This window comes from Balaenoptera ricei, chromosome 11, assembly GCF_028023285.1.
Source record: "Balaenoptera ricei isolate mBalRic1 chromosome 11, mBalRic1.hap2, whole genome shotgun sequence".
Lineage (NCBI taxonomy): Eukaryota > Metazoa > Chordata > Mammalia > Artiodactyla > Balaenopteridae > Balaenoptera > Balaenoptera ricei.
The window spans coordinates 29,326,853-29,341,923 of NC_082649.1; the positions used below are offsets into that span (position 1 = coordinate 29,326,853).

Here is a 15,071-nt window from a genome sequence, read left to right on the forward strand (position 1 = left end):
AGGGGGAAAAATACTCAAAGGCAAATGGTGACAGGTTCCCAGAATAATCTAACTGGTCGTTAGTCACTCCTTGCTCTTCCTTTACTTCTGGAAGTCTATGGCTCTTCTCTCTTTGGTTGAAATCTTGTGTACCTGGTCCAGGAGAAATAGCAAATCGGACGAGATTTGTGTATGCTTCCCTCCCCATATGGAATGCTCAGGGCCAGCGTTACTCCATTTCAGCTTCTTACTGACGACAGACAATGTGCTATTCATCTTTGTGTTTCTGGCTCAATGCCCTGACACATAGTAGTTAAGCAATAAATGATTGTTGAATGAATTCCAGAAGGATTTTGCTGTAAACTAACTGTTCATTCATTCTAGACAAGTTAGAGGGTAGTGGGAGCTTGATCTATCTCTCAAGACTTTGAGCTACATCTCAAGGGTATTTGAGTTATTAACAAGGAACATTTTATTTATTTATTTATTTATTTATTTATTTATTTATTTTAGCCGCGTTGCACCGCTTGTGGGATCTTAGTTCTGTGACCAGGGATTGAACCTGGGCCCTCGGCAGTGAAAGTACGGAGTCCTAACCACTGGACCGCCAGGGAATTCCCAACAAAGAACATTGTAAACATTAAGCAAGTTGGCAGACTAGAAGAGCCTAGTGGACGTGGACGTCTCTTTATGTGTCTTCCCAATTCATTCTTATTCTTGGATGTTACACAACCATTCATGTACAGCTAAAACTAATATGTACATGCTTGTGCTCTGTGTTTCTTTATGTAGCTACTTTTCTGTGATCTTACAGGGATATATTTCTCATTCATTTAATAAATATTGATGGTGCATCTGTTAAACATCAGGCATTGCTAGACTTTGGGTATGTGATAGTAAAAGGCTATTAATGGGTCCTCCCTCTTGAAGGTTATAGTTTATCAGGGAAGACAGAAGGGTTGATATTTAAGGACTAATCTTCTGAAAGAGCAGAAGCGTGAATATTCCAGTAAGAGGGAGCAGCACGTGGAAGGGCCCAGAGGTAGGAAATGGCCTACATGTCCAGAGACTGGAAAGAAGCCCATTGTGGTTGGTGCTCAGCGAATAGAGGCAGAGGGAGCACGGACTGAGGTCGAAGAGGTGGGCGGAGGCCAAATTGTACAAGATCTTTAAAGATACAAATATGTCAGGATATCACTCAGAGTACAGTGGGAAGCAGGGTTATAATATGGCTTTAATTAGATTTTTTTTTTTTAATAGATCACTCTGGCGGTTCTGTGGAAAATGGGTTGGAAAGGAGGAACGTAGATGCAGGAGGCCAGTTGGAACCTTTTGCCATAGTTCAGGGGAAAGATGATGGTTCTGGGGTGGTGGCAGTAAAGATGCGGGGTTACCAGTTAGATTTGCAAGAGTTTGAAGAGAGTTTCCTGATGGTGAAATACGAGCGGGCAGGTGCAGTGAAAAGGAAGCAGTCATCAAGGCTGGCTCCCTGGCCCCGTGTGGCTTGTGGGATCTTAGTTCCCTGGGGGGCACAGGGGTCGAAACTGTGACCCCCGCAGTGGAAGCTCGGAATCCTAACCACTGGACCGCCAGGGAAATCCCATGACTCTCCGGTTCTTGAGTTGAGTCTTTGATGGTCTGATTCCTTTGAAGGGGAGGCTGGGGAAGGAGTGGGTGGGATTGGGGCACCCAAAGTTTGGATGTGAGTTTGAGGTGCTGTGATTTATGTCAGTGCAGTCTTCATGCCCGCCAGTTTTTAAGCCCACCTCTTCTCTGGTTGGCAGTGTGTTGAGTCATCCCCCTGTTGTTGGACACTTGGGTTATTGTCATTGTTTTCCTACTGCAGGCGAGCAGCACTGATAGAGCTGTCTCTGTACAGACGAGTTGCTCTTTTTCCTTTTGGGTTGTTCCCAAAAGTGAGGTACATTTGAAGTGTATTCCCCAAAGTGGAATTGCTGGGTCGCAGGAAATGAATGAACCATTTTATGGCTCGTGCTGCGTGTTGCCAGATTGTCTTTAGAAAAACTAAATTCATTAAGAGCATCACCAGGAACCTATAAATGTACCTTCTACCCCACAAGCCTGCCAACATTGAAGTTTCTCATTTTAATTTATTTATGCTGCTTTAATATAGACATGTAAAGGTCCTTGGCTGTGCAAATTTACATTTCAGTAGTTGCTAGGGATATCATCAATTTATCCATGGGATAATTTCCCTTGTAATTATTCTGTCTCAACTATTGAGTGGAATTTGTGTTAACCTCCTTTGCATTAATTCTTTACATTTTCAGTTATAAGCTTTTATTAGCTGTATATGGCATATATTTTTCCAGTCTGCTTTTAATGTTTTTATATTTCATAATGCAAACATTTCTGTTAATTTCTTTTCTTTTTTCTTTTTCTTTCTTTTTTTTTTTCAGCCATGCCATGCGGCTTGCAGGATCTTAGTTCCCCGACCAGGGATTGAACCCAGGCCATGGCATTGAAAGTGTGGAGTCCTAACCACTGGACTGCCAGGGAGTTCCCTCAGTTAATTTCTTAAACCTATTTTCTGAGAGTATCAGAAAATGAGAGTATTGTCTTTTGTGTCTGAGAGTATCTTCTTTTTTGTTGTTGATTTTTGTTTTCACAGTCAGACATTGATCTCCTTTTTTTTTTTTTTAACATCTTTATTGGAATATAATTGCTTTACAATGGTGTGTTAGTTTCTGCTTTATAACAAAGTGAATCAGCTATACATAAACGTATATCCACATATCTCCTCCCTCTTGCGTCTCCCTCCCACCCTCCCTATCCCACCCTTCTAGGTGGTCGCAAAGCACCGAGCTGATCTCCCTGTGCTATTTGGCTGCTTCCCACTAGCTATCTATTTTACATTTGGTAGTATATATAAGTCCATGCCACTCTCTCACTTCGTCCCAGCTTACCCTTCCCCATCCCCGTGTCCTCAAGTCCATTCTCTACGTCTGTGTCTTTATTTCTAGACATCGATCTCTTTACAGATGGGCTAAATCAACTATTGCTATTACTTTAAATTTTATATTTGATCTTTTTAATGTTGGGTTTATTAACCTTTCTGGAATTCAGCATCATGTTGGTGGTGAGAACTACATCAGTGTGTTCTGCAGAATGTTCATACTCCTAGTGTGAGTAAAGGATTTCATGGTCAAATAAGTTTCACCATTTTCTGCAGCCCTCCCGCTGGGCCTCTTGGAGCCATCATCAGGCTGCCATTAATTGTGCCTCTGCAAGAGAGGGCTCCAATCAGGAGCATCTCCTAAACTTTTAGACCAGGGGTTGGTGAACTTTATCTATAAAGAGCTAGATAGTATTTTCGGCCATGTAGACCATGTGACCTCTATGGAAACTACTCAACTCTGCCTCTGTACTTTGAAAGCGGACCTAGGCAATGCCCAGAAGAATGGGTGTGGCTGGGTTCCAAGTAAGCTTGATTTGTGGACACTGAAATTTGAATTTCAAATTATTTTTTTCATGTGTCACAAAATTTTATTCTTCTTTCGATATTTTTTCCCCAACTATTGAAAATGTAAAAGCCGGAGTTTGTTCACCGGTGTTGTAGACCCTAGAATCGTGAACATCTTGTGGGACAAGATCAGGGAATTTCACTCTGCAAAGTGCTGACTTAACTTCTTCTCCCTTTGTCTCCAGTGTACCTACTAGTAACAAATCCTTTCTCCTCTTGTGTTTTCTCATTTGCTGTATAGTAAGTTTATATTCTAAATCTGTTTGGAAACGCCGGTTGGTCCTTGCTTGTCTTTTACCTCCTTGCCATGCAGTCTGTATGTTTTGTTTTGTGTGGGCTCCTAGCCTAGTAGGGTGTGTTTTAGGATTGCAGTTTTTCTTTTTTTAATCTAGAGTCTTTGACACACTTATCCAGAATCGGATATTTTCGTGTTTTTTTTTTTTTTTTTTTTGGCCGCACCACACAGCTTGTGGGATCTTAGTTCCCCACCTAGGGATGATGGAACCCATGCCCTCTGCAGTGAAAGCATGTAGTCCTAACCACTGGACCTCCAGGGAACTCCCGTGTTTTGTTTTGTTTTTTAATAAAAAGGAGGCTACACGTTTATTCTTTAGTTAGTGTTGTAAAAAAACAGGTATTATTCATTATTATTATTTTTTTATTGAATGAAAGATTCTTTAAATTCTGTAGTGCTTTACAATTTTCAAAAGTTTCATACACATGATTCGTATTCGTATAATCCCATAGTGACCCTTTTTCCCCATCCCCATATTGCTTCTCCCCCTTCCCTCTTTCCACTGGTAACCACTAGTTTGTTCTCTATTGGATATTTGTGTTTTAATTGGGGCGTTTTAAAAAGTTGTCTAATCCCAAGGGACTGAAGCTCAACTAGAGTAAAATGATAATAGGAGTGATGATTAAAATAACTAACATTCATGGAGAACGTCCTTGGGTCATGTGTGTTCTACCTGCTTTATGTGTAGTAACAATTAATTGTGAAAACAACCCTAGGATTGTTACCCTATGTATTATTTTTATTGCATTATTATTAAAATTATTTAATTGTATTATTATTATCTCCATTATGTTTTTTTTTTAAATTTTTATTTATTTATTTATTTACTTATGGCTGTGTTGGGTCTTCGTTTCTGTGCGAGGGCTTTCTCTAGTTGTGGCAAGCGGGGGCCACTCTTCATCGCGGTGCGCGGGCCTCTCATTATCGCGGCCTCTCATTGCGGAGCACAGGCTCCAGATGCACAGGCTCAGCAACTGTGGCTCACGGGCCTAGCCGCTCCGTGATGTGGGATCTTCCCAGACCAGGGCTTGAACCCGTGTCCCTTGCATTGGCAGGCAGATTCTCAACCACTACGCCACCAGGGAAGCCCTATCTCCATTATGTTAATGAGGAAATGGAGACACAGGTCAAACCACTTCCATGCCCTACCCCCCCTACCCCCTACCCCCTCCCCCCCCAGCTCCAAATCAGGATCTGGTAGAGCTGGGCTTGCTCAGATGCTTCAGGCTAAATTAGGTTTTGTTTATACTTTCAGGCTGGAGTTGCTGGCCTGGCTGGTGGTGTTAGTTTTGCCTTGGTTTATATGAGGATTCTATAAATTCTTAGTGAGCCCAGAGGCATGTTTCCCCTACACCTTTACCACTGTCTTATTTATAACTTGGCTTCTCCATGTAGGTGGGGTCTTAGCCTATAGAACTAGCCATCGTGATGGATGGAGGGAGATGCGTTTCTGTGGTCCAAGGCCTGAAGGCTGAGTACACACCCTTCTGCATTGTAGGTTCCAGGGAAGACAGCATCTGGGTTAGTTCAGTCTTGCCCATTTTTTTCCCCTTTTCCCCTGTGTCCCCTGAGCTTGCCTCCTTCCGGTCCTGTTGTCAGCACATTCTAGCCTCAGCATTCTCTAGATTTGCCAGCTTTAACAGCAGTCCCTGCTTTTGCCCTAGCAACAGAAGGCTTTTTTATATCAGAGAGGATAGCAGGCAGTGCCAGAGCCAACCAAATTTATATAACACAACTGAGAACAGGTCTGTCTGTGCTTTGTAGAAGCTTTATCCCTGGTGCCTTTCTCTTTGTACATTCTTTTTCTTTCTTCAAGTCTAGAGAATTCCCAGCAGTCGGTGTCTTGCGATTACAAATTTAATGTGATGCTGAAAATAAAATGGTCAGAACTTCTGGGGGTGTCTCTACCCTGCCAGGCTTTTGCTGTTTGAGCATCTATTAGTATGTCTTATAGTCACCATCTCAGGAATAACTTGGTTCCCTTTTCTTTGTTATCGTATCCACAGTAGCTGAGATTCCTTCTGATGTACTAGCTTTAGGCAGCGTTAAACAATTGCTCATTTTCCATAAAAAGTGATTGGAATTTGATAGGGAACAAGAATGACATAAACACGTTGTACTTATAAACTGCATGGAATTTTTTCCCCATTTGTTTGAAGGATGACGTCATGCGATAAGAATTGTTAAAGAGAAATAGGCATCAGTATTCTGACATGTATCAGCACATCTGGTGCTTCTTGGGTCCATCTCTGTGCCCCTAGAGTAGAAGTGATATAACAGGACAGGTGTGACGTGTATCACCAAGGTGAGTGTGGAGGCCTTTATAGCTGGTCATTTTAGAGCTACCTCTTCCCTCCTTTGAAATTTGCTTTGTCTTGGGTTTTCCCTTTTAATCACTTCATAAGTATTTATAGTGCTCCCATATCCTGTACAGTTTGGGGTGGTACACTGATATTTGCTCATTTAACCATGATTGGTGGTGAAATAAGTGTCCTAAGTACATGAAAATTTTCAGATAACTAAAGTTGAAACTAAGATGGGACATAGGTGACTTCTGGAGAATAATCTCATTGTACTGCTTATAATTGCAAGCACCAAGTTAGTGTAATCTTTTTATGAAATGAAGGGGAGATATTTGAAATTCTTCATTACGTTTGCTTGTCCTCTTAAGCACCACACAGAGCATAATTCTTATAAACCAGTTTTGGTTCTGTTAAAACAGAGTGATATCCTCAGGGGCTTTGGAGGTGAAACTAACTATTTGCCCTTCCACCAAAGGGTGCCAGCCTGCTTTATCTCTTTTGAGTGATGACGGCTACATGGTGGAGGCATTTTGGTTTTCTCTCACTTGCCTTTATATCCATGCTCAGGCCCAGCAACCTCTTCCATCCCCACCCTTTACTTTGCTGCTTCTAATTACTTATGGTCTACAAAGCCATTCATTCATTTAGCCAACAAACCCTTGCCAGTTATACCACACATTGGGTACTATCCTCAAGGACTTGGAGAGCATCAGAATGTAACAGAGAGTCTATTCTTATCCTCATGGAGCTTGTGGTCCAGAGGGGAAGACACACTAAGCAGATGAATGTGTAACTACAAAATAAGGGTAGTCGTATAGGAAAAACAGGAATGAGGGGATGGATAAACAACAAGGTCTTACTGCATAGCACAGGGAACTGTATTCAATATCCTGTGATAAACCATGCTGGAAAAGAATATGAAAAAGGATGTATATATATGTATAACTGAGTCACTTTGCTGGACAGCAGAAATTAACACAACACTGTAAGTCAACTATACTTCAATAAAATAAATTAAAAAAAATAAAACATTTATTAGCCTAAAAAAATGTATATGAGGGGAGAATATGAGACCAGTTTTAAGTTGGGGAGGGGAGGGCAGGGACGGCATCTCGGAGGAAGTCCTAACTCTGGTAAAGATTTTGCATTCCATCGTAAGTCATGTGGGGGGAGCCATTGAGAATTTTAAGCAGAGGATGGAAGGATCAGATTTGGCGTGTCAGTTGGAATGGGTGTCAAGAAAGGAAGCCACGAACTCCATACTCTTTGCTAGACTCTCCGAGGAGGTATGAGTGTTTCTGTGAGTGAGCTCCTGGTCCCTGAATTTTTTGACATTTCTTTTGACTGCTGAACACAGGTATTGGCAGGCTTTTTTTTTTTTTCTTTCCTGTAAAGAGCCAGATAGTAAATACTTTAAGGTTGCAGCCATATGGTCTCTCTTGCAACTATCCAACTCTGCTGTTAATAGCATGAAAGCAGCCATAGACAATAGCTGAACGAATGCCTAGGTTCCCATAACACTTATTTACAGGAACAGGGGGCAGGTAGTTTGCTGACCCTTGGCTCAGAGGATGCTTTGTTTATCATTTCCATGACCTTCATCACTGAGGTGGTTGAGCAAGGGAGGAAATGCAATCTACGTGGTTGACCCTGGCCTCGAGCTGCTTATAATCATTATGGGAAGATAAATATATACACTGAGGAAGCCATCAACTAACATTACAGGGCAATGTGTCATTAGGCACCAACATGATGAACAGAAGAAACAGGAAATGCGATGAAGAGTTTGCTCGTCGGCTTGGAATCTGGGTGTCTAGGAATGGTTGTAAAGGCTTCGTAGAGAAGGTGGAACTTGGTAAACAATCACAGACACTTTGAAGGTTAGAGGTGAATACAACCTAGTCCAACCTGATAATTTTGCAAGCGTGTAAAACCAGGTCCAATGGATCTTAAGGCAGAGTCCGGACAAGAACACAAGTCCTCTGTTCTCTAAATCTTTGCCCAGGTATTCTTTGTATTTCAGGTCTGGTGCTCTCGTAGGCTGAAAATACGTATCTAGTAGATTCATAGTAATAAAGAGGAGAAGGAGTGAGAGGTTCCTAGTTATGGGTTTTATGGAGACTTCTTTGGTCCTTGAAGACAGGGGTTCTCAAAAGACTGAGAGCAGCATGGTTGTAGCTGTCATTTGGGATGAGAAGGAAAGAAAAGGGAAACTGGGGCGTGGAGTGGGAAGGGAAGGAGGCGAATACGGGTTATAGAATGACGCATGTGTACACTGACACATGGACAGAGAAGCAATCTACATGTCCTCAGAAGGAAGAATCTCTAAATTCTTTGCCATGCGCATGTTCAAAGGCATATCCATACTGTTGAAGAGAACTTGACCATTATAAAGAAGGAAGTACCTATGTGTTCAAACATGGAACGATTTCAGTGATGCAGTATTAGAAGGTGAACAAAAGCAAGTCACAGAATGGTGGGTATGGCCTGTCCCCTTTATATACGTAAACCAAAACCAAACCCAAAGTAGCTGAACTGGCCAACTGAAAGCGTGTATGTGTGTTTTATGTGTAAATGCTCAGAAAATGGTCTGGAACGGTGCACGCCAAAATGAACAGTGCGCTTCTCTGGGGATGGGTGGATTTGAGCAGAGACTTAAACATTTCACTCTGTTTCATAATTATTAAAATTGTTACAAGAATGTTTATTTTTGTTATAAAAATAATAATTAAAAAAAGAGCAATATTAAAACAGTAAAAAGTGCCAGGTTGGGTGAGAGGCAGAGGGAAGGGCTCTGACCGTGGAACTGGGCTGTCTTAGAATCATAGGTGATTAGAGCCCGAGGAGGCCCGTCGTAGTTCAGGGGGTCTAAAACTTAGTTGGGGATGAGAATCACTTGGAAAGCTTAACAAGCAAACCATACCAAACCAAAACAGATTCCTGGCCACACTGCAGAGCCACATGATCTCAGGTGATGGGCTGGGGATGTGGATTTTTAAAAAACTTCTCAGGTAATTCTGATGCTGAGTTTGAGGCCCGAGTCTTTGTCTGAAGCTCTGATTTAGTTTCCCTGCCTCTGTGTCAAGGAGAGAAGTAAGGATCTCGATCAGGGAGAACCAGCCTCAGGTTTTCTGGCTCCTGTTCTCCTGAACTTTTCTCAGTGACTGTGTCTCTCGATTCAGGTGTTTTCCCTAACATCAGATTTTCGGTATCATCTAAATTTGTCTTTACATTTCATAGGGAACATTCTTAAATACTGTTTTTGAACTTGACTGCCCTCCTCCCCAAGCTTTGTGCTTGGGCTCCTAGGTGGCTGCAGGTTGACTGTGGCCTTCGGAGGCTCAACAAACAGGATGTGCATCTAAAAGCATTAATTCTATTATTTAAAGCTCGTTAAGAATGCCAAGGGCCTGCCTCTGTTTTACAAAATACAAGCAAAAAACATTTACCTTTGTCTATTGGTTAACTCCAACCGGGTCCCCTGTTATGTATGGAAGTAGCAGCTCAAATATTTGCCATCCTGCTTCTCAGCTGACTTGTCCTGGTATCAAGAAATGGCCACGCAACATTTGGGTCATAGAAGGAGGACACTATTCAGCAAGTTATTTTCCTCGTGCATTAGGATTTTGACTTCTGTGTAGCATTTTTAATACGAGTCCCAAAGTGCTTTCACATTCATATTCTCCATTGATTTTACAATCAGTTCGAGAGGTACTGTCAGCTTCATTTTACAGATGGAAAAAAAAGGAAGCTGAGGCAAAGGTCAGGCAACAAAACCAAAGCTTCAGAGCCAGGAGGTCAGGCCCCCATACGGAACTGGGGTCTGTTTCTCTCTCTGTTATGTTGCAGCCGCAGTGTTAAAAGGGTACAGAACGGCTCAGACCTTTCATGGGAATGATGATGGTGGGGTTGGGACTCTTCCATCCTTTCTCCTCCTCTTCCCGTGTAACACCTTCTTGGTTTTTGTCCCCCCACCTGCTTTTTCTTTCTTTCAGCTTGGATTCCTCAGTACCACCAGGGCTCAGCCGGAACAGAAGGCCCCAAGTCTCATTGGCAAATACCACCATGTCGACCGTGTCACCGGCCAGGTGCTTACCTGTGACAAGTGTCCGGCAGGAACCTATGTGTCTGAGCACTGTACCAACACAAGCCTGCGTGTCTGCAGCAGCTGCCCCATGGGGACCTTTACCAGACACGAGAATGGTATTGAGAAATGCCACGGGTGTAGTCAGCCGTGCCCCTGGCCGATGATTGAGAAATTACCTTGTGCTGCCTTGACTGACCGAGAATGCACTTGCCCACCTGGCATGTTCCAGTCAAATGGTACCTGCGCCCCCCACACGGCGTGCCCTGTGGGTTGGGGGGTGCGGAAGAAGGGGACAGAGATGGAGGACGTACGGTGTAAGCAGTGTGCTCGGGGGACCTTCTCTGATGTGCCTTCCAGTGTGATGAGATGCAGATCATACACAGACTGTCTGAGTCAGAACCTGGTGGTGATCAGGCTGGGGACCAAGGAGGCAGACAACGTCTGTGGCACGCTCCCACCCCTCTCCAGCACCACCCCTCCTTCCCCTGGCACAATCAGCCTTTCCCGCCCTGAGCACGTGGAATCCCACGAAGTCCCTTCCTCCACTTATGTTCCCAAAGGTAACTTAACCTCATGAGTTATGTATGTGAGGAAGGCTTTGTGCCCCGTGGAGGTACTGAGAATGGGCTTGGACCCAGGATGTTTTCTCCATCTGGTCTATTCCAAAGTCACCCCTTGAAGAAAGGGCTTGCGTTTTGTGGCTATTTAAAGTCTAGCTTCTTTGGACCTGTTAGAAACATTGAGACTCAGAAGTTATCTGTCGGGGGGAGCAAGTATCTGAGAACTAGGTGACATCAAGCTAGAAAATAAAAACTGAGAGAAACAAGGTCAGCGTGTGGCCTTATGGAAGTCACTGAACTTCTCCAGGCCTTGGTTACAAACTTGTCAATCATATGACACCATAAATGAGTGATTTAGCTGTTTTAAGGTCCCTTCTAGATTAAAAGTTTTCCAACACCCAGTCAATCCTCGGGGGAGACACAGCCTGAAGGTCAGAAGGAGAAGGGGAGAAAAATACCATGACATCTGGAAGGGAGGGATGAATGTTGGATCTGAGGTGGGCCAGAAAAGGAAAGTAAGGCAGAAGCTTCAGGAAACAAGTACATCCGTGTCACGTTGAAGGTAACTAGCATTCACATCTAGAAAATAATTTCTTTTTTTCAAAGGACTTTATATCCTCCATTAAGTATATCCCAGTTTTCCTCAGAATTCATTTTGAACCTCAGGCAAGAATAACATTGTTTTTATTTTCAAATCCTTTTTGATTAAATTTAATTTTCATGAGATGACAGCCAATGTGAGCTGCGCCTTCCAGCAGACTCTCACGTGTGGTTACGTTTGACCTTCCTGATGACTCCATAAGGAGGGCCTTTTCACAAACGCCAGTTGAAATGAAGAAACAGCCTCAGAGAGATCCCGTGACCTGCCCAGGTTTCCTCAGGGGTTGATTCAGGCCAGGTCCCGTCTCTTGGGACTCAAATTCCCAGGCTTTCACTCCTTAATAGAGAATGCTTGTGGAAGCTTCTCTGAAAGCATTCCACTAAGCTGCCTGCCCAAATCTTGTTCCTCTTATCACTAGCACGTACTAAGCAAGTCCTGCCTTATTTTATTCACTGACCTGTCTCACCAAACTTTTCACTAGTCAAACTTAGATTGGAGTTCGAGCTCTTTTCTTTATTTTAGTCATATTCTCCATTTTACCACTGCATCATGAAATAGCCAACTGGTGGGAGAGTAGCACTAAAGAAACTAAAGGACAAAGGAATTCAATTGGAACTAGTTTTCTGAATAATCAAAACAATTAAGGGTTGACCCAGTACGTGCAGCACAGAAGCTGCTGTGAAGCTCAGACACTGGATCCCTGAGGATGCCCTTGGTTTTGACATGAGGAAGTGAGTTTAGCTGTTAAGCTGAGTTTTTACCTTCTACATAAAGGTGCTGTCAGGGTCTTTATGAAAATGTACAATGCCATTTATTCTTAGGCTCCAAAGGTCATCTTTTCTTGGATTATCTGGCCTGGTTTGGAGATGACTAGGAAGAGGAGGGAATGTATAGAGCCCCACATATAGAAAAGCTCTTCCCCCCTCCTTACTCTTTTTTTCTAGGCATGAACTCAACAGAATCCAACTCTTCTGCCTCTGTTAGACCAAAGGTGCCAAGTGGCATCCAGGAAGGGACAGTCCCTGGGAACACAAGCTCAGCGAAGGGGGAGGAAGGCATGAACAAGACCCTCCCAAACCTCCAGGTAGTCAACCACCAGCAAGGCCCCCACCACAGACACATCCTGAAGCTGCTGCCATCCATGGAGGCCACTGGGGGCGAGAAGTCCAGCACGCCCATCAAAGGCCTCAAGAGGGGCCATCCCAGGCAGAACCCGCACAAGCATTTCGACATCAATGAGCATCTGCCGTGGATGATCGTGCTTTTCCTGCTGCTGGTGCTCGTGGTGATAGTGGTGTGCAGTATCCGGAAAAGCTCGAGGACTCTGAAGAAGGGGCCCCGGCAGGATCCCAGCACCATTGTGGAAAAGGCGGGGCTCAAGAAATCCATGACCCCCACCCAGAACCGGGAGAAGTGGATCTACTACTGCAATGGCCACGGTGAGCCTCCCATCTTTTCCCCTCGCTACCAGATCCCCCGCCTCTCCCTCCCTAGTCCCTGTGGGTGGAAGGAATGGGAAATGCAAAGTTTCTGGAATCTTTGAATACCAAGTGCTGTTTGATCTCTCGTTGTGTGGTCAGCATTCGATATAATATGTTCAGAGAGAATAACTCCTCTGCCACCTGTTCCCATGGCACATTTAGAGGACAGTGTTTTGGCATCAGAGACGTGAGAGTGACCTTTAGGGACTTTGTTCGACCTTGTCATTTGACAAGTGAGGGAATCAAGTTCAGAGAGGTTTGGCTGCGTTGACCCAGGGGAGTCTTTTGTTTGGGACAGATGGGACTGAATCCATGTCTCCTGACTTTGGAGCCCTTGCTTCTTCACAGGAGACTGCTCAGAAAATTGAGGGAGGAAAAAAAACAACTTGTCTTAAATTTGCCTTTTTGAATTTGAACCTTGCTTTTAGGTTCCTATCACTTTTCTCACATGTACTTTTTCCCCCTTATATTTTTAGGATCCCATTTCTATCAGGAAGATAGAAAGGTCTTTTGGGTTTTAGACATTCAAAGCTTAGTATATCGGTTATCATCTGAGGCTGGGCCCTATATCTTTTACCTAGTTGTCAGTGTGTGTGGATACAGGCTGGACTATTTCAGTTCTTCCTCTTTTGAGGGCAAAAAATAGCTTATAGAACTTGTCCTAGCAGCTAAGTGTGATCTGAAGACTACAGTTTTCAGACTATGGCAGTAACGTCCCTTTCTTTAATATTAAATGATATTTCAGCTCAAAGTTTTGATAATCCCATTTGGGATCGTTTTCCTTAAAGATAAAGGGGTAAGCTTAACTTCCTAAAAGGTGGTTTGACCTTTTGTATTGAGTCTTAAAAATGTTTATACTCTTTGGCCCAGCAATTCTATTTTTGTGAATCTATCATAAAGATATAAACCAGGAATACTAAAAAAAAATTTAAGCACAAAGATCTTGAGCTTTTAATTCAGCATTATTTATAATAAATAAAAACTGGAAGTACTCAAAGGGCTGGTTTTAGGGAAATGGCTATGTAAATTATGGCATATCTATATAGTAGAATATTATGTTGACATTGAAGATTTTATTATGAATTTTTTTATTTTTTTACCCATGACATAGGAAAATGTTTATACTAGGCTAAAGAATGGGGGGAAAAAAGCTCAACACTACACACTTTATAGAATATTATCCTAGTTCTCTTAAAATTTGGGAATAAAAACTGAAGGAAATATGCCAAAATGACGATGATGTTTCTTCCAGTTTGGTGGGATCTGGTGAGATTTATGTGGATTTTTTTTCCTTCTTTATTAGTTTTCTGTCTTTTTCCCAAATTTTCTATAATAAGTACATGTTACTTTTATAATCAGAAATGTAGAGAAAGTTTAAAAAAACAACTCATTTTGCTTCTTTTTGCTAATTTATATGAACGATCAAACCAAGTGAAAGTCAGACTGGGGTGAACCCCTGACTTGGGATGAACCTACACAGACTTGAATAAAACAACCCTTTGCAGGCAACCAGCTGGGCAAGGGAGGCTCCAATTCTTCCTCCTTTTTAATAAAAAATTTTAATTTGGATATAATCTCAAACGTATGGAAAAATTACAAAAATAGTACAAAGAATATCTATATACCTGTGCCCAGATTGACCTATTGTTAACATTTTGCCCTTTTGCATTATCATTTGCTCTCTTTCTATAAAAATATAAATTTTATATTATAAAATGTGCCATGTAGAATAATCTATGTTATATATAATGTTATATAATATAACGTTACATAGTACACAATATATAGCATGTATATGCACATATATACAGACATAAAATAATTTTTCTGAACCATTTTATGACCATTTATGCCTAGATTCTTCAGTATGTATTTCCTAACAATAAGGATATTCTCTTAAAAAACCAGCACAGTTTTCAACTTCAGTAAATTTAACATGGATACAATATTTTAATTTGCTGTCCGTATTCCATAGTTGTCAGTTGACCCAGTAAGGCCCTTGACAGACAGCATACTTTTTCCTCTGGATCCTGCCTAGGATCCGATATTTCATTAAATTGTCCTTTAAGGTGGCCAGGCAGAACACTTGTTCTAATATATCTAATTAGCAGAAAACAGTGTTCACGTCGTGCTTAATTATGTAAATATTTGGAATTCTCCTCTTATTTCATTTTATTTTTTAATAAATTTATTTATTTATTTATTTTATTTTTGGCTGCGTGAGTCTTCGTTGCTGCGCGCGGGCTTTCTCTAGTTGTGGCGAGCGGAGGCTACTCTTCGT

General features: G+C 42.2%; 1 protein-coding gene across 1 annotated transcript in view; it reads left to right on the plus strand.

Annotated features, from left to right (window-relative positions):
• Positions 1–15,071, plus strand: part of TNFRSF21 (TNF receptor superfamily member 21) — a 65,072-nt gene that overhangs the window by 8,590 nt on the left and 41,411 nt on the right. Inside the window, exons 2-3 of the mRNA XM_059938543.1 lie at positions 10,057–10,708; positions 12,254–12,748. Coding sequence (XP_059794526.1) covers positions 10,057–10,708; positions 12,254–12,748 — 1,147 coding nt within the window. The remainder of the gene's footprint in view (positions 1–10,056; positions 10,709–12,253; positions 12,749–15,071) is intronic.